The sequence below is a fragment of the Zonotrichia albicollis genome, chromosome Z (genome assembly GCF_047830755.1).
Source record: "Zonotrichia albicollis isolate bZonAlb1 chromosome Z, bZonAlb1.hap1, whole genome shotgun sequence".
Lineage (NCBI taxonomy): Eukaryota > Metazoa > Chordata > Aves > Passeriformes > Passerellidae > Zonotrichia > Zonotrichia albicollis.
The window spans coordinates 8,585,592-8,604,090 of record NC_133860.1 but is presented as its reverse complement, the minus strand read 5'-3'; the positions used below and the strand labels follow the sequence as shown (position 1 = coordinate 8,604,090).

General features: G+C 41.9%; 1 protein-coding gene across 7 annotated transcripts in view; it reads left to right on the top strand.

Moving 5' to 3' along the window:
• Nucleotides 1–674: 674 nt before the first annotated feature.
• KATNAL2 (katanin catalytic subunit A1 like 2) overlaps nt 675–18,499 on the top strand; it is a 28,837-nt gene continuing 11,012 nt past the window's right edge. The window contains exons 1-11 of one of the 7 annotated variants that reach the window (XM_074533706.1): nt 675–853; nt 7,070–7,215; nt 7,611–7,777; nt 9,821–9,863; nt 10,284–10,407; nt 11,404–11,499; nt 12,018–12,116; nt 12,876–12,953; nt 16,044–16,142; nt 16,695–16,758; nt 17,942–18,060. In XM_074533706.1, the coding sequence (XP_074389807.1) occupies nt 803–853; nt 7,070–7,215; nt 7,611–7,777; nt 9,821–9,863; nt 10,284–10,407; nt 11,404–11,499; nt 12,018–12,116; nt 12,876–12,953; nt 16,044–16,142; nt 16,695–16,758; nt 17,942–18,060 (1,086 nt within the window). In that variant the 5' untranslated portion in view covers nt 675–802. The remainder of the gene's footprint in view (nt 854–7,069; nt 7,216–7,610; nt 7,778–9,820; nt 9,864–10,283; nt 10,408–11,403; nt 11,500–12,017; nt 12,117–12,875; nt 12,954–16,043; nt 16,143–16,694; nt 16,759–17,941; nt 18,061–18,499) is intronic. The other 6 variants (XM_005490118.4, XM_074533702.1, XM_074533701.1 and 3 more) reach the window with 6 other exon arrangements.

Below are 18,499 nucleotides of genomic sequence, written 5' to 3'. Positions count from 1 at the left end.
TTTAGGTTTTATCTCGCCTGATCATAGGTTCTCCTCCAGCTGGACTGAAGTTGGACCACATCCAACAGGCACAATTCACCTCTCGAATAATTCACACCCTGAACCCCAGGAGGCTGCAGGAACCAAGGAGCCAAGCTGTGCTGTGAGGGGAGCATTTCTCACAGCTCTGTGCTCTCTCACAGTGGTGGTCTCCGTTTTAATGTCCCTTGAAGTAAAAGGCAAACTGCACTCTGCTGCTTCTCAGGCACACCTCAGCTGAGTGGGTGAGCTGGGCATGTCCAACAATGGAATGAGCTGGGCTGTGGTCATTGTTTTGGCTTGATTTGGCTTGTTTGGGTGGGGTTTGGTTGGACTGGCATGGTTTGGGTTGGTTTGGCTTGTTTGGGGTTGGTTTGGCTTGGATTGGCATATTTTAAGTTGATTTGGCTTGTTTGCAGTTGGTTTGGATATGATTGGCATATTTTGAGTTGATTTCGCTTGATTTATGTTGGTTTGTCTTGTTCTGGGTAGTTTTGGATTGTTTTGGTCTCCGTCCCTTCAGCCGCAGCCCCCGCCTGACGCCCTGCACCACACAGGCGAGCCCGCCGCCCATTGGCCAGAGCCATCTTCCACCCACGCTCCTCTACTCGTGATTGGGCAGATCTTCAGTCAATCTTTCGCCTTCCGACGTTCCGATTGGCTGCGCTGGGGAGGCGGGGCGCGCCTGTCCCCCTCGGGGGTCGGCGGGGTGCGGGTCCGGGCGCTCAGTGCGCTATTCCCGGCGGCGTTCCTGGTAACATTCCCGGCGGCACCCCTTGCCGCCATGGAGCTCGCGTGCCAGGCGCTGAAAACCACCCACCAGGCGAGGGAAGCGGTGAGAACCGACGGGTTGCGCGGTTGCGCGTCGCGGTTGCCTTGTCAACGGGGAACGGCCGCTCTGCGCATGCGCGGGCGGGTTGGTGTTGTCATGGCGGCGGGGATGGGGTTGGGCCCGAGGGGCCGGGGTTGGTGTGAATCCCTCACAGCCCCTCTCTACATGGTTCGGGAGCAATAGGCACGGCCAAAGGAGACAGTCCATACCCCTCCTCCATTCGTTGTTTTTTTTCAAAAAGAAACGAGGAAAAAAGAAGTCACGGCTGTATTGCCCCATCCCCAGATCGGGTTGGACGGGGCTCGGAGCAAGCTGGGATAACGGAATGTGCCCCTGGCCATGGCAGGGTTTGGAATTGGATGGTCTTCAGATCCCTTCCAATCCAAACCATCTTGTAATTCAATGATTCTGTGCTTCTTGCTTTAGAAAGCCAAGAAACAGCAAGATAGCAAGATTTTTGCTGAATTTCATAACCTGTTCTTTTGCTTCCATCTGCTGGTTAAATTACACCAGAGGGAGAGAGGCTGCTAAAAGCCTTTCCCATACAGCTGTTGGATGCTGTGCATGCATACACCAGTCCCTCTTATTACTTAAGAATGAGAAGTACAGGATTTTTCACAAAAGAGGTGTTTTGGGAGGAGTCCTGAGACTGAGCTTTAGATGTTACATCAACTTCTTGTAGAATCATAGAATGTTCTGGGCTGGAAGGTAGCCACAAGGATCATCACGTTCTTCCTCTTGGCCTTGCGCAGCACAGCCATAAACTCACACCATGTTCTTGAGAGCATTGTCAAAACACTCCTGGAGCTCTGGCAGCCTTGCACTACTCCCTGGGGAGCCTGTTGAGTGCCTGACCACCCTCTTGGGGAAAAACCTTTTCCTGATATCCAGCCTAAAACTCCCCTGACCCAGTTCTGTGAAATTCCCTTGGATCATGTCACTGGTCACCAGAGAGAAGAGATTGGTGCCTGCCCCTCAATATCCTCTCTTCAGGAAGTGTTAATAGGATAGATATGTTTACCTAGGGACGGGATCCTCTAGCATGGTCTCCTTCTGAGCCCTGAAGTGAATTCAGATCTGAACCACTGCAAATGGAGCCTGAAGATGTTGGTATTGAAACAGCATCAACACGCAGAAGGAGAGGAGAAAAGGGGACCTGATTTTTAACTTCACCAGTGGGGATTTGCATGGCCTTTGTCCCAAAGATGATGCTGGGTACTAAATGCAGAAACATCTGTGGGACTGAGAACTGGAGCTCAAGAGCTCTGTTAGCTGTGCCACAGGATTTGGTTTGATTTGCTCTTGCTAAACTGGCTTCTCCATGGCCTTTTGAGGGTAACAGTCTGTATTTTGGGTACAGAGATGAGGGAGTTGTTTGTGTTTCTCAGAAGAGCAGAAGTTTGGAGCCTCTTTTTTTGTCTAGTGACATGAAGAGCCACCTGAAGCTGCCAAGTGGATTTTTTCCTTCTTGCTCCCAGTCATAAGTTCTATGGTGAGCTCGGTGTATGTCTTTAATTATGAAAGCTCATTGTAATCCTTGAAAAACTTTGGCAACTCTATTGTTTGCAGCAGCCTCGTATTATTTGGAGGAGAGAGGAGGGCAAAGCGCCCTTGCTTTGTCCTGGGAAATTGTATTCAATGGCAGCCAAGTTATACATTGTTTAAAACTCACCAGTTCCATTTTCTGCTTGTGTTTCTCAGAAAGTGCGGTCAGCAAGCCAGACAAGAACTGAACATTCAGCATTCTGAAAAGCCTGTCAAGGGTGCAGATATCCAAAGGGCTATGAGGAATGCAAAGCTGTGGGAATACAGGGTGGTGGAGGAAGGGACGGAGGAGGAAAACTAGGCCATGGTGCTTGATTTTGAGGAGCTCCGTACTTGTCAGCATCCTGGGATCCCAAAGACAAAGAGGGAAGGGTGCGTTACAATTAGTGCTTTCCCTGTGTGATTGCACAGCCACCTGGCTGTCTCTTCCTAATCAGAGATCTTTCTGAACACATCCTGACTGCCCCAGTTGTTTGCCCTTAGAGTGCATGCACTAAAGCAGAGCAGTTCTTATTCCCAGGCTCCCCAGATGATAACTTACTCTTGTAGCTCTTTATTTTTCATCCCAACAAACATGCAAAATTCATGCAGAATATATAGGGTCAAATGATAATGAAATGTTAGAGTTAAATTAATCTTTTAGTAGGCCCATTAGTTTCAGGAAATTGCACAAGAGACTTGGTTCATTCATTTACTTGAATGTAAATGCATTTTAGTGAAAGGTGTGGAAATTACTAAACAAACAATTGCACCTAAGATGCACAGCTCTATTAGAGTTTAATTCAAAATGACTCAAAAAAAGGAATGTGTGCCACTCTTTTGTTAAGCTAGAAATAAAGAAAATAACACTAAAAGTGTTGAAGCTAATTAGTTAAGTGCTCAACTATTTAGTTTTTAAAACAAGATCACATTTAAGTGCCTTAAGGTTTTATTAATTTCATGGACACCAAAACCCCCTATAGTAATTGAAAATTTAATTACATATGTTTTTCTTTTCTTTTAAGAATGGAAGCTTATTAAACTTTAAACATTTAAACATCTATTGAAATACCAGTGGCTATAAACAACATGCAATTCTAAATACTAATTAAACAGGAAGGCTAGATCACTATAAAGCTAAACTGAATTTTAAGTAACTTTGCACTTGTAAGTACTCCTGTTTTTCCATGCTGTGTGAGATCTGCCATTTCCTCCCTAAGCACAGCAGAAGTCTTGGGCAGTGTTGGTATCTGCCTGGATTGTGGCAGGGAGGGTTTTTTGGACATAAGTGCAGTGGGTAAGTCCTAGAGGACAAACTGGGGCTCAGGACAGCAGACCAGGGCAGGCACAGAGCTCTTTCAAGGGGGACAGATAAAGCTTCTGGTGGCACTGACACGGAGCCTTATCTGCCTTTTGGAAAGGGTGCATGCTAAAGTAATGGTGAAGTAATAATGTGCTAAAATAATGGTGAAATGTGGGAAAGGGATTGGTGGGGCTGGTCAGGCAATAATCCATATGCCACTTGTTCACCAGATTAGTGATTTGGCAGCAGGTGCATGTTGAAAGGTCCTTGGTTTTTCTTTGGTTTATAGAGCTCTCACAGAACTGAGCTACCAGAGATACCTTGGTTCTTTTTTTCAGTCCAAGCTAATACAAGTCATTGTCAGTTGATTAACTGATTAACAGCTTAGTTAATTTTCTTTGGACACATTTGATTTTCAAAATCAGCCATTGCTGTTTGCATTCTTCTTAACACAGGTTAAAGATAGAATTAACCTCTCAGTCTAAACTCTCTTCTCATTTTTAGATGGGGCTCTTTTAGGATGTAAAGGTCCATTTTTCCTTCTGTTTGGTCGGCACAGCCAGAGGAACATTGCTGTGTCGAGGTTGAAGTAGGTGGCTCACACACAGACACAATGCTATCCTACCCCCAAAGCAAGCCTGTACTTAAATTATTTGAGATGCTGCCAATCACTATTTATACTAGAATTTAAAGTGCTTTTGGGATATCAGAAGTAAAAAAAGGGGATGAACAGCAGCAGATGACATGCCAGAACACAAATTCTTTTCAAGGGAAGTTCCAACCATGGATCATGAGCCCTGTCAGTCCATCAGGCAGTGGTAATTCCTCTCTTGTCAGAATATCCACGTTTATTCCATTAAACACTTGATGTGTTTGTCTTCTGTGGTGGCCAGTCTGTTTGCATACTGTATTTTAAATATTCAGAGGTAGCTGTAACCGTGCCCTTTGATACATTAGGAAACACAACAGTTAATCTTTCTCAACATAAACCTTCAGGAGCAGTTGCATTTTAAAGGATGTACAGGTGGGATTCTCAGCAAGTGATGACTCCAGCTTCCTTCTTGCATCTCCAGATGTGTTTCAGAATTTCGGGTCATCCAGGAGAAATGGTAAAAAGGCAACAATTCAAAATGTTTTCCAAGCACCAATATCAAAAGATTAAGAAGGAAAAGACTCTTTCATCTCTGTGTGTGTGTTCTCTGTTTGCTCATGGTAATTCTCAGAATTGCTTCATTTCTTGTTGCAGCACCTCCCAGGAACCATTCTACTTCATTCAAGAGTTGCCAATCTACAAAACATTTACACAACACTCCTTTCTCCCCAGAGTGATTCAGGAAAATTATCTCTGTACCACCACTGAAGTGGTATTGTAACTTCTTTTGGAAACACGTTCTCAAGAGGATATCAAATGTAGAAAGGGGTTATGTTTTTTTCCCATTTCCCCAGCCAGTTTTAGCCTTCATTCTAGAAAACCAGAATGAACATTTTACAAATCTTATTTGCAATGTGTGAAATGCCAATTCACTCTGACTGTGCAGGAAACGTCAAGAGCAAACCCCAGCTCTTCCTTAGTCGTGACACTAGATGGCCCCACGACTGAAGCAAACGTCCCAGGAAACATCTGCTGGACTGGGATACTTTTTCCCAGTTCTATCCAGTACATTTTACAGGCTGTCAGATTTTATTTTAAAATCAAACAGTAGCTGATGATGCTATCTCAAGTGTTGAAATTAGCAGTGGAATACCATGTGATACCCAACACTGTGTGCAGAGCAGAGGGAGGTCTAACCTTGCAAAGGAATGGTGTGTAAAGAGGTAAATTAGTTTTGCACCACCCAAAAAACACCTTTGATTTTTGTAATAAGTGATTCTCTACTATCAGAAGTCTGCTATGGTTGCTCTCTCTTCCAAGAGACCAGAAAGAATAGAGTAATGGTCGTTATATATTGTAAATATTTCTTTTGGGGGGGTTATCTTGAGGGGTTTGAAAACATCAGCCTTGGTCAGTAGTAGTTCCTTGGCATCTTTGTGTGCCAGGCACGGGCAGAGAGCAGCCCAAGTCCTTGATGCAGGTGGTGGGGCTCTGTCTGCAGTATGAAGAGGACAGAAATCTCATTTGTCACTGCAGGCAGTGGGTGACACTTGGGCTGGGCTTTTCCTTGTGGGTGGATGGGGATGCTGCTCAGTTGGGATAGAAGAGAGGGAAACTGGGGATGGAAGCTTTACTGTGCAGTGTGATCAGGGACGTGTGTGTGCTGTGCAATCAACAGAAATCATTGCTCTTTCCCCATCCATTAAGTGCCTCTCCTTCCTGTTCACACTGGGTCCTCACAAGCAATCCAAATCAGAGGAAAGACACAATACCTGAACTTGGAGGGGACACATGAGGATCATCGTGTCCAACTCCCAATGCCTTCCTACCTTAAAGAGAAGGGAAATCATTAACTTACCTAAATGTGTCTTTGGCCATAGCTGCTTCCCCTGTGGTCACAGTTTCAAGTCCCAATGAAGCAGACAAAGGCATTGTCCTGATTTCTATAGCTTTCATTGTAGCTCCTGTTATGACCCAAGAATCTCAGAAGTTCTCTACAGACACTGAGCATATGTGGCATGTTTCATCAGAGTAAGGCTTTATTCCATCATCTTGCATGATTTTGTTTCCATTGTGCCTTTTCCTCTACCTGATACTGCATCTGATACTCTCTCTGCTGAAGCTTCACTGGGTGAAGAAAAGGATGTTTTATGCTGTCATGTTTTTTTTGCTGAACCATTTGTGAATGACTTTGGGTTCTCCAGTCTGTGCCAGGACATCCATGGGACTGACTCTGTATTGAATTTTTTCATGTTGAGTCCTGATTTTGGTCAGCCCTGTGTGAAAATTGTGCAAGTGTCATGTTATGCCAATATACTAATTTTTCCAGTGTCTGTGTTTCATTTGTTGTGTTTGTACATCAAGGGCTATGAAATGAGAGGCGTCAGCAAGTGTTACAGCTGGTCCTTGTAGTAGAGTCATGCAGGTCCCAGACCTGCACACCTGTTCACCTGCCCCCTTTTCCAGGCACTCAGAGAACAGGTTTCAGGTTGCAAGGGAAGGACACAGCCAGGATGGAGCACAAGGTTTCCTTGCACAGTCCCTGAGGCATTCAGGTCTGCAAGAATCCTGAAATTCACAGCAGTCTGAACGTTTTGTGAGCCATAGCCATAGTAAGGGAAGTAAGTTCCTTGTTCAACCCTAAAATAATTTTCTCTTCTCTAGGAAAAGGTTTCTACCCATCCAGTAGCCCTGATAATGTGTAAGAAAAATTAGATTGAAAACCACTTTCCTTGTGTTTGTTAACAGTGAGTTGTTTTACAGTTCTTACATGCTGTTGTGTTAATTTGTTTGTTTCCAGAGGCTACATTTAGATGTTGTTAACAGCAATAAAGAGAATATTACATTTGATCGAGAGTTCTCTCTTAATTCACAGGAAGAGATGCGAACAGAAGCTCGTCGGAAAAATCTCCTCATTCTAATTTTGCATTATTTAATGGAGAAAGGGTATGTTTTTTAAATAATAGTGCTCTACCCTTGTGGGATTGTGTGTGTCTGACCTGCTGTACTGCATCTCTCTGTCCTCTGTTGGCTGCATGGACAGTGGGCCTTGGGGTTCATGTGAGGAAGTGGCAAACTACTATGAGATGTCCTCACAGTTTGCTTTGCTAAATTGTTTCAGTTTCTGAAGCAAAAAATCTCTATATAATTTAAAATACTTTAGATCCACCAACAAAGCTTATTAAAATTAGAGTTTATACTTCTATAAAAATAGGACTGTGGACAGGTTAAAGATACTATATGCTTACTAGTGCTGTTGTTTGCTGCTTCTTTCAGAAATCAGAGTAAGATGATGACTCTCAGCTTTTTGATCCTTGTTTGTTTTGTTTTTAAATTGCCAGATATGTTGATGCTGCAAATGCTTTGGAACAAGAGACAAAATTAGGTTTACGTGGCTTTGAAGTTTGTGACAACATTGATCTTGAGACAATTTTGATGGAATATGAAAGCTACTATTTTGTAAAATTTCAAAAGTATCCTAAAATTACCAAAAAGGTCCTGGACACTGGTATGTGGCTCTGTTCCAAAAAGAAAGCTTTTGTTTCCAAAGTCTAAAATGTTTATTTCCCTGCTGTGCTCGCAGCCCTGACATGTATGTCAGCATTTAATGTTCAGTTTAATGTAATGTTCAATTTAATGTACAGTTACACATCTGAAGTTCTAGCGCACAAGACACCAGAATTAAAAGAGGCGGCTTTGAGACCTTCTGGTTTTTCTTCTTTCTTTATATAAAGGAACTAGAAGATGGATTTTTCTGTCTTTTGAAAGCTGCTTTGGTATTGGAAAATGTCAGCTAAGCACAAAGCATAATGGGAGAGATATATTTATTCACTTTCTTCTCATGGTTAGAGAATAGTGGATGAATGATACAGAATGAGGCAAATAAGAATATGAGCATTCTGTTATGACCCTGAATGGCTTTGCTCTTGAGCACAAAATGTAACTTGGAGAAGCCATAATAACAACTGTATGAGAGTAAGTGATGAAGAGCTTGAAGGATCTAAGTTTGGATTAGACATTAGGAAAAATTTCCTCATGAAAAGGGTTGTCAAGCCCTGGCACAGGCTGCTCAAGGAAGTGATGGAGCAATATCCCTGAAAGGGTTCAAAACACATGTAGATGTGGCACCTGGGGACATGGATCAATGGTGGCCACTTTAGGGGTTGGGGAGTAATTGGACTGGATGGTCTTAAAGGTGTTTTCCAAATTAAAGGGTTTAGTAATTGGAATTTTCCTGAAATTTGCTTGAAAAAGGCAAGTACATCTAGAACCCTGTTGATTGCTGTTAATACAAAGAGGAAGAACAGCCCTGCAGGACATAACAAAAAGGATTTGTTATGAGGCAAGAGTGAAAAAATATTATAAAGCATTTTTTCACATCATAGTCAGAGCAGTAGGCAAAACTGAATCCATGATCTAAGTAAAAAAGAATTCCCAAAAAGCCACTCTTGGGCACTTAAAAGCTCTCATTATGCATTTTTTGGTCAGTAAAGCTTCTCAGGCATGGAGTAGTCTGCCATTACCTAAGCTCAGATTTGTGACCATGCTGGCAGGGAGGCATCATCCTTTTTCCCTAAAGCACAAGCAGCCTCTTCTCCAGCACTACCCGTAGTTTTCACCATGCCTTAATTGTGCCTGTTGCCAGACTTGTATATCTAAATAAAACCCTTGGCATGGTGTTCCTTCCAACTGAATTCTTTGCACCACTCTTGGCAAGTCTTACAATAACAGGTTGGTCATTTCCATGCTCATTTCCAATGAGTTGGAAATGTTGTAGATGCACCCATAAGATTACAGGTTGCTCCATGGGCTCTGCTGCCCCTAAACTCACCATGTTCCCAAGCTCCTTCGGGGAAATAACTGTTTGGGAAGGATTATTTTATTGTGTGAGAATCATGAGTGCAAGAGCATTGTACAGCAAGCAGAGGTGTTTTGGAGCTACCAGGGGCATGCTGGTAGCATCATACAAATCCTTGGCTGTATGAGTTCACATCTGGGCTTTGCGAGGTGGACATTTTGTGAAAAAAAAGCTCTCCTTTGACAGAAGTTGTTTAAAATTATAATAATGCAAAAGATAACGTAGCTTGATAACCACTATTGCAATGTGACATTTGTTCTGTTTTGTTATGTTGAACTTGATTCCTCTTCAGAGGAGTAAGGCAAATTCATATTTCCCAATTCAGCAACGAAAAAATTATTAGCATTAAATAAGCATTCTGTGTGCTATATTAAATTATTGTACTTAATCTAATTTCTGGTGATGTCCATTTCACTGTGAACATGATACTGGTTTTAAAATGTAAGCAGAGAAACCGAAGACTGAATGAGCTAAAATGTAAAAAGCTTGAAGCAAAAGCACTCCCACCAACACCAGTTTGTTTTCAGTAAGTTTTTGCAAGCTTGCAGTGCTTATCTGCTGTTCTTGTTTATGCATTATTATTTCCAAGGTCATTATTGCGTGCTTAAAAATATTTTTAAAGAGGAAAAAAGGTTCAAATTGCCCTTTTTAGATCCTTAATTATTTTCCATTTTAATATTCATTTTGCCTCAGCAGAAAATAAACAACAGCTGAGAAGTGGAGGAAGAGCAAGAAGGTGAGATATATGTGTGTATATGTGTGGGGTGTTTTTCTGGGCAGAAAATTTTCATAGTAAAAGCAGATCTGCACTGTGGTTAAGATAATGCTGTGATACCAGAGGAGCACCAAAGCCTAGAGCCATGCTCCTGACTGTGTGGTGCATTTTTTCTGTATGTGCTGGAGGAAATTAGAGACTTGTTTCCCAAATGGAGAGGCAAACAATTTACAGAGCTTCTGCAGTGTGGGTAAAGTGAGGGGGGGAGGGTGTTTGAAAAAAGTAAGCATTGAACTCTGCTGTGATTGAGATTAACACCATAACTTCAGTGGAAGCAAAGTTAGCCTAAAGCTGCTTTATTTGGAAGCTTTGGGTATTTTGGTATTTTGAAGAAAAAAAATAGTCATGGAAGTCTTTTTTTTTTTTTTTTCTTTATTCTAGGACAGCAGCTTCTTCTCAGAATGTACCAAGGGTCAAACAGCAGACAATGCAACGATCAATATCAAAAACTTCAGCTGGGAGTACAGGAGAACCTAAATCCTCCACCAAGGAGAGCCCCAGACAGGTTTAAACATGCTCTATATTGGCAGCAGTACAGTTGAAATTAATGGGATTTTGTCTGGGAAGTCTGTAGGCAGCAAGAGGATGGGAGTTGCGCAATTAATAATTGTGCAACTAATGGGTTTTACTGATTTTGTCATTTAAGGATTATAGGTGCAAGACCTTGAGAGAATTTCTGGCCATGAGTTTGGGGGCAGTCACAGGCAAGAATTGGAGGAAAAGGAGCAATCAGAAATATACTGAAATATACTGAATATACTGAAAGCAATCAGAGGGTTTTTTTCCATTAATACCAATATAGTAATTCTTGAGTGCCAGAAAACAGAACAAACAAATAAAGGATGAAGTGGTGTCAGTTGTAAGCATCTTCACAGTGCATAAATTGTTTGAGACTGGGGGAGTAATTTGGGTCTGTAATGTTTAGGTTTGAGAGTCTCATTTTGGTGAGATTACTGTGAAATCGACTTTATTATTATCCCTGTACAGAGGGTGGACAGGAACAGCAGCTTGGTGGGCAAGTACTGTGTCTATTGCAACCTTTTTTTAAGGGCCTGGCTATATTTCTGCATCCAGAGGAACTCTTCTCTGACCTATTGCTACCCCTAAAAATACCTCAAAATTTTGGCTTTTGGATTTTACAGCAGTAACTGCTGTGAAGTTACTAAAATAGCTCCTAAAATAGCTCCTCATTTCTGAGGTGACATGCTGTGCCTTTTACTTGGCCTGTCATTTCCACTGTGCATAAGAGCTGCTTCTTATGTAAAATGCAGTTTTCTGCTCAGTACATGGAATGACTTCACTGCTGAGCTCCAGAGCCTGGCTTTCACTGCTGTCACCAGTTAGGTGAAGTCAAATTAAATCTACAGTGGTGTTTAAATGATCAATATTTCTCTTGGAACTTCATCTGGGCCTGTGTGAAGAGAGGGAATGATACTATCATGTAATACCTTCAGTCCATTTACTTGGCAACACATCTGTTTTAAAAGTCATTTTTCTTTAGAATAGTGATGGTGCAGATACTCTGGATCAATCTGATTTTGGCTTAAGCATCTCAGGAATTGGCAAAACTGGAGGAGACAGCTCTCACCCAAGAAAGGTTGGTGGAAACCTGGTATGTGGTTTCTCAGAGAAATATGTATATGGAAAAAAAAAAGCACAGAGGTTTCAAAAAATATCAAATGGTAGGGCTTTTTCTCCATTTTTATATAAAAATGTTGCTGTATAGTCAGCTGAATAGTCCGTTTTATAATTTTGTATAAAAAAATTAATTCTTTGCATAGGAGGCACTTTTTGCTTTAAATACTATTTCAAACATACTCAGAGAGGAATATTTTTTTTTTTAAGCCCAATGGTAAATAACTAAGACTGTAGATAAATTTTGAATTCCTGAATGAGGTAGTGAAAGGCTCTGCAGTTAAATCATTGAATTGACTGAGTTGTGTGTTCTATCCCCATTGATACCACAGTTTTTGGGGTAAATTTTTGCCATAGCTAGGACTGTATATGCAGTAAGGAAACACACTGCTGCAATTGCAAGCAAAATTTGATCCAGTGTATTTTTAAGAGTAGTGCTACCACCACGGTAAAGCTTACAGCAACATTTTTCTCCTTTAGGGCCAAATAATTGACTACCGCAAGATGATTCAGGATGCTGTCAGAGTGCCACCAGATGGAATTCCCTTGAACAGCCTTAATTGTGATCCAGATCCATCAGTAAGTGTTTCTGTTCGTATTTCCATCCAATGAATATGAACTTGAGTTTTGCACAACCAGGAACAAAACAAAATACTGCAACAATGTTGGTTTTGTTCCCAAGTGCTAAAAAGGCCTTGGATTTCTGAGAGGTGTATTTCCTCCTTGAAGGGACAGCCATACTTGATAGTGGTTGTTTATTTGAATCTGAAAGGCAACAAATAAAAAGGAGGCCTTAATATGAAAAAAAAAATTGCAGACACTTTCAGAACTTCTGGGAGTGAAATCCTGGTTCCTTTCAGCTCAGTATGTCTCTAGCATTCGCTTCAGTTGAGACAACAATAGAATTTTGATGGTTGAGATAAATTTTCTGTAAACACTCCAGACACAAGCCAGAGTTTCTCAGATAGTGCATCTAGCTTTCATGGTGCTTGTATGCCTGGCAACTTGCTACACTGGAAGAAACTATCCAGAAAGAGAATGTGACAAAACCATGACCTACAGTTACATTTTTCACTCTTCTTCATCTATGTAGGTCATATTTAGGACTATAAATTCATTAAGAAAGCTGCTCATTTTAATGTTGATTAGGGGTTAGATTCTGCCAGAGGAAAATATGGCACTGCAAGTACGTTTTACTTTAAAATTTGTATTATTACACATATTTCTACAACTTTAAAAGTTGATATTACTACAACGTATCAGTTTTTTTAAAAAGATGTAATAGTTTGCCTAAAAATAACCTGCAATCTGACAAAAACTTTCGGTTTTCTTTTTTAGGAACGATTATTGAAGCCTCTTAGTGCTTTTACTGGCATGACTGGTGAGATGAGAGAACTTGCAGTGGTTGTAAGCAAAGTAAGAGCAGATCTCCGTGTCAGTTGTAGAGAGATGTTGGTTATCTTTGTCATGTGGGAATGCTGTTTGCTTCTTTTTACTGTCACTGATAGTGCAAGTTATTTTTCCCTCCACATAGCTCCCCAACAAGTCATCTCTTTACATGTAATGATGTTTCCTTCTGATGCACAGAGGGAGGAAATAATTAAGTCCATTCATTTCTAATGGGGAACAGGTAATTTAATCATGCTGTGCAGACTGTCATGGATTTCCTTTTTGCTACACAAAAAAGTGCAATACTTCCCTGGAAAGAGAGATTTAAATATATTAGCTAAAACCAACTATTATCTAATGTTTTATCTAGCTGTGATCAGATGGTGGGAGAAACCTTGATTCCACCCTTTGGGTGCAGTTCCATTCCAGGCACAGGGCTGTAGTCACTGTGGGCAGTGTGCCAGTATCACAGCAATATCTCAGTTCTGAATGTATCTACTAGATAGCTTCTACCAAAATTACTATTAGACCCTGGTATCCCTGCATGGTTTAGAATCAGAGAATCATTTAGGTTGGAAAAGCCATCTAAGGTCATCAGGCCAGCACTGCCAAGCACTGCCAAGGCCACCACCAACCCATGTCCCCAAGTGCCACATCCACATGGCTTTTAAACTGCAGGGATGAGGATTCCACCACTGCCCTAGGCAGCTGTGCCAAGGCTTGATAAACCTTTCCATGAAGGAATTGCTCCTGATGTCCACCCTGAGCCTGCCCTGGCCCAGCCTGAGGCCGTTCCCTCTGCTCCTGTCCCTGTTCTCTGGAGCACAGCCCGACCCCCTGGCTGTCCCCTCCTGTCAGGAGCTGTGCAGAGCCACAAGGGCCCCCTGAGCCTCCTTTGCTCCAGGCTCAGCCCCTTCCCAGCTCCCTCAGCCTCTCCTGGGGCTCCAGCCCCTTCCCAGCTCCGTTCCCTGCCCTGGACACGCTCCAGCCCCTCAGTGTCTCTCTTGTGCTGAGGGCCCAGAGCTGTCCCCAGCACTGGAGGTGCCTCAGCAGTGCCGGCACAGGGACAGGCCCTGCCCTGGGGCTGTGTCACAGCCTGGCTGGGACAGCCCAGGCCCATTGGGTTAGTACTTGCCTGAGCCTTGCTTTGTGCAGCCTGCACACAAAGGATCTGCACTCTCTGTGCATTCTTAGCACTGCCAGAGCAGCATCATTAATGCACCATGTCCCAGACTTGGGGATTCCTCCAGGATGGGCAGCTTGACCCCTGGAGGGAACCACAGCCTTGTCAGCAGCATTAATTTCACTCCTGGGCTGAGGTGTAGCCTGACAACCAGGCCCTGGTCTGCTGGGGATGTGTGGCTACAGCATGCACAAATGCTTAGCATCCACCACTTTTGGATGAGTCACTCATCAGAAAGGATTCTCAGCACTACAGTGTCTGGTAGTGTTGTGAGTTTCTGGATATAAATATCATGAGTGGTAATATCTTGGGCAAACCTGATTAAAATCATCTTTCTAAAAATCATGGAAGACTTTTGCTGACTGATTTTTATATCTGTGTATGGCCCAAATTCTTGGTCCACAAGTTTTGTATTTGATGTTTAGTAGAACTTAAGAACTGTCTTAGGAAATTTCCAGCTTTAAAGTAAAGTAAGAAAATTTTCATTTGTTTCAATTCCTGTCTGGTCTTTTATTTATGGTAGACCTTTAAAATAATGTTGTTTTTGCTGCTACATTAACAGAAAAAGTAATAAAAAATTGCTTTCCATTTGTTATAGTGTGTTTTTTGAATTGTGCTCCATTATGGTATGTTCCTAGTTGCTATGGTAATCAACACTGTATAAATCAATACAAATAAATAGCATGTTATATCTATTTCATAACACAATCTAATTTAATTTGGAAACAGTTATGTAAGTCTCTACTTAATGGCAGAAATCTGATTCATCTTAATTCACTGTTAATAGACAGGGAAAGTGTAATCTATTCTATATAAATAATTTTTTCTAATTGTATTAACTTTTCCCCTTGGATGCAACCACATAATTTTTCTTCAGTCTGTGTGGACTATTTTTGTTGGAGAGCAGAATTTATCCTGCAAATTTGTACTGAGGATGTGATATTTTTTGCAATTAGCCCCTGGAACACAAAGCCACAAAATATTATAAAGGTAAATGGAAAGATTCATAGAAGATTTGGGAAGTTCGATGAATTAAATGAGATTAATTTAGTGAGTGTTTCAGGACCTAGATTAATTGCCATCTATCTTTTGATAGATTCTTAGGGGGAAAATTTATTCCTGTTGCAGAGTTTTTCACAGCTTTTCTTGCAGCATATAAAATCTTGCATAGAGTGGAGTATATAGAATTTTTTCACTGTTACTTACAACACAAGAAATAACACAAATAATAGGTATTAACATTATAATAGGTAATAACATGAATAATAGGTGCAACCATAAAGTTACTGAGCATCAAGTTTAAAAAAAAACCCCAAAAAGTAAATAGTAGGTCCAGCCAAAGTTACTAAGCACCAGGTCAAAAAAATAAAATATTTTCACATTGCACATGAGTGAAATGTGGAACTTGTGACTATAAAATAAACATGTTTAAAATAGGGAAGAAAAATTCACTGAAGAATGAATCTCAGAAGGTGTTTCAGCTCAAAGATTCAGATGTAATTGGAATTACTGAACTTTATTGGTGGTATAAACTTGAACCAATGTGTCACTATGATTACTTTTCCTTCTTTTTTTAAACATCCAATACTTGCAGCAGTAGAGACAAAATATTAGGGCTGGTGAACCTTCTTATCCCAATTGCTCTTGATATGTTGGTTGGTTCCTAAATCAAACTAACAGAAAACATCTCTGAGGAAGATCTGCTCAGCATCTACATTTGCTAGGAATACATTAGGGAAACTGGGGCCTGGAGGGGAAGTGATTGCTGTGTGTTCTTCCCTCCTGGGAGGTGCCTGGTACCTAGGGTTAAATAACACGGCCTGTATCACTTAACAGCACCACTATTTTATCCCTGAGTCGATCCTTTTACTTTGCCAGAGTCATTATCTGACTGCAGAAGGAGTTTTGCTAACAAGATGTGATGTGTGTTGCAGGACATTTATCTCCATAAGCCAAACGTGAAGTGGGATGATATTATAGGGCTGGATGCAGCTAAAAGGCTGGTCAAGGAAGCAGTTGTTTATCCCATAAAGGTAAGCTGCTACATAGCTTTGACAAAACCAGTGTTGGGCTTGTTTCCTTGCAGTTAGGGTGGTGTTTCAGAGTTCTCAGTATTGCTGTGCCTTGGTAGGCCATTTGTGTTAGGGCTGTTGGTGTTCCTGTTTCATGCCAGAACTATTCCTGTTCCATCTGAAATGGCACCTGCATTCTTCTACAGGAAAATTACCTTTCAATATTAATACTGTATGAGTTAGGTCCAATTCTTTGGCACCTTTGGCATTGTAAGAAGAGCTGGGTTTGACCTGTATTAATTCCATGAAAAATTATTTACAGAAGAGAATGTCACATCAATTGCACTTGAAAAAAAAAAAAAAACAACACTGAAAGCAGATTTCAAATAATAAATACAGCATTTTTCTCAGTACTCAGGTCATACATGTCACATTGTTTTGGCATGGTTTTATGCCTCTCTTCAAATTTCTTATGTTTCTTAAATGTGCTAGGAGCAGTGAAGGTGAGGACTACAATCCCTTGCAGTTTGTTTTAGATGATACATTTTTAATCCCTAAATTACTTTCCTTCAGTATCCAGAGCTGTTTACTGGCATTCTGTCCCCTTGGAAAGGATTGTTGCTCTATGGACCACCAGGTATGGAGAGCTTTTTACCACATCTCTGTGTTTGTCACTGCTTCTTATTTTGTCCTGTGGATAAATCATCAATGTTAATCAGATCAGATTGTTAAAAAATAGCATGTTCTGTACATAAATTAAAAGGAGAGAATGTTGGATGGTTATGTACATCTCTGACACTCAAACCTGCCCTTTCTTGTGAGCCTTGGCTGTTTTTATAGTGGAATCTTCCAGAGACAGTACTTACACTAACAATTCAGGGGAATGAAAACTCAGATCTCTGTTTTACTCAGCTTGGACGATTTTAATCAAGATTGGCATGATCCTATGATATATCAATAAATCTGCCATGGGTTTACCTCCTCAGTAAAAAATGTCCTTCCTTTCTTCTGCTTTTAGGGGTTGTTTTGGGAATGGGGTGGAAGCTTTGCCTTCTTCTAGCTGGGTGTTTTACTTGTTAGTGCAGCTTCCCTGCTCCCATTGCTCCCCCTTTGACACCAGGATGTGGCTGGAAGGGGGCAGAGGGCACAAGGACCACCTGAGTCAGGTTGCAAAGCCTCTCTCTGCAATGAAATCTTCCTGCCACAGAAGGCATCTGACCATTTCAGCATGCACTACCTCAGGTTTGGAGAATCTGCATTTGCAGTTCTGTATTACCTGAGTTTCTCCAAACAATCCTGAAAGGGCCACAAAATATTCTGAGGGCTGGAGCCCCTCTGCTCTGGAGCCAGCCTGGCACAGCTGGGGCTGCTCAGCTGCACCAGAGAAGCTCCAGGGACACCTCAGAGCCCCTGCCAGGGCCTGCAGGGGCTCCAGGAGAGCTGCACAGCCCCTGGGGAAAAGGCAGGCAGGGACAGCACCCAGGCAATGGCTCCCAGGGCCAGAGGGCAGGGACAGATTTTGGCCCATTGGGAATGAGGAATTGCTGGCTGGGAGGGTGGGCAGGCCCTGGCCCAGGGTGCCCAGAGCAGCTGTGGCTGCCCCTGGATCCCTGGCAGTGCCCCAGGCCAGGCTGGATGGGGCTTGGAGCAGCCTGGGACAGTGGAAGGTGTCTCTGGTCATTGCAAGGTGTTTCAATCCAAACCATCCTATGAGTTTTTTACTGGTTTTACCTGACTGTTAGTAGGATGAGGGGAATTTATTCAAATATTCACATTTTATTCCTTTGCAGAGTGATTTTCTCAAACGCTGTTGTTTGTAGGTACTGGAAAAACTTTGCTTGCTAAGGCTGTTGCCACAGAATGCAATACAACCTTTTTCAACATATCAGCATCCACCATTGTCAGCAAATGGAGGGGCGATTCAGAAAAACTTGTCCGGGTAAGAATTCCTCTCTCATGCATTATACTTTAGCAAACATCACATTCCCCCTTGAAGAACTTGGGTTCAGCACAGAACTGGAGACTCTGGTACTCATAATCTTTCCTGAATTTAGACAAAACATGACTTTGGTTATACCTAGTTCTGAAAGCAGGAATAACATCACTTCTGTAGACATCTCGTAATGGATTCTTGCTGTGGGACTTCAGTTCTGTAATGTAAGATGGAGCAGATGTTCTGCAGGCAACAGAGTTCTTTGCCTGCCTGATGAGGAGTCAGACCATCAGAGTTCCAAACTAGTGTATGCTTAGTGACCTCTTCAGAGCACTTCACATCCATTTTGCAGGGGTTGGCTCCTAGGCACCCTGCAAAATGTAATTTAGATCCCCAAATTCCTAATTGTTCATTGTGGCATAAAAGGGGCAAAGAACTCTCTTGT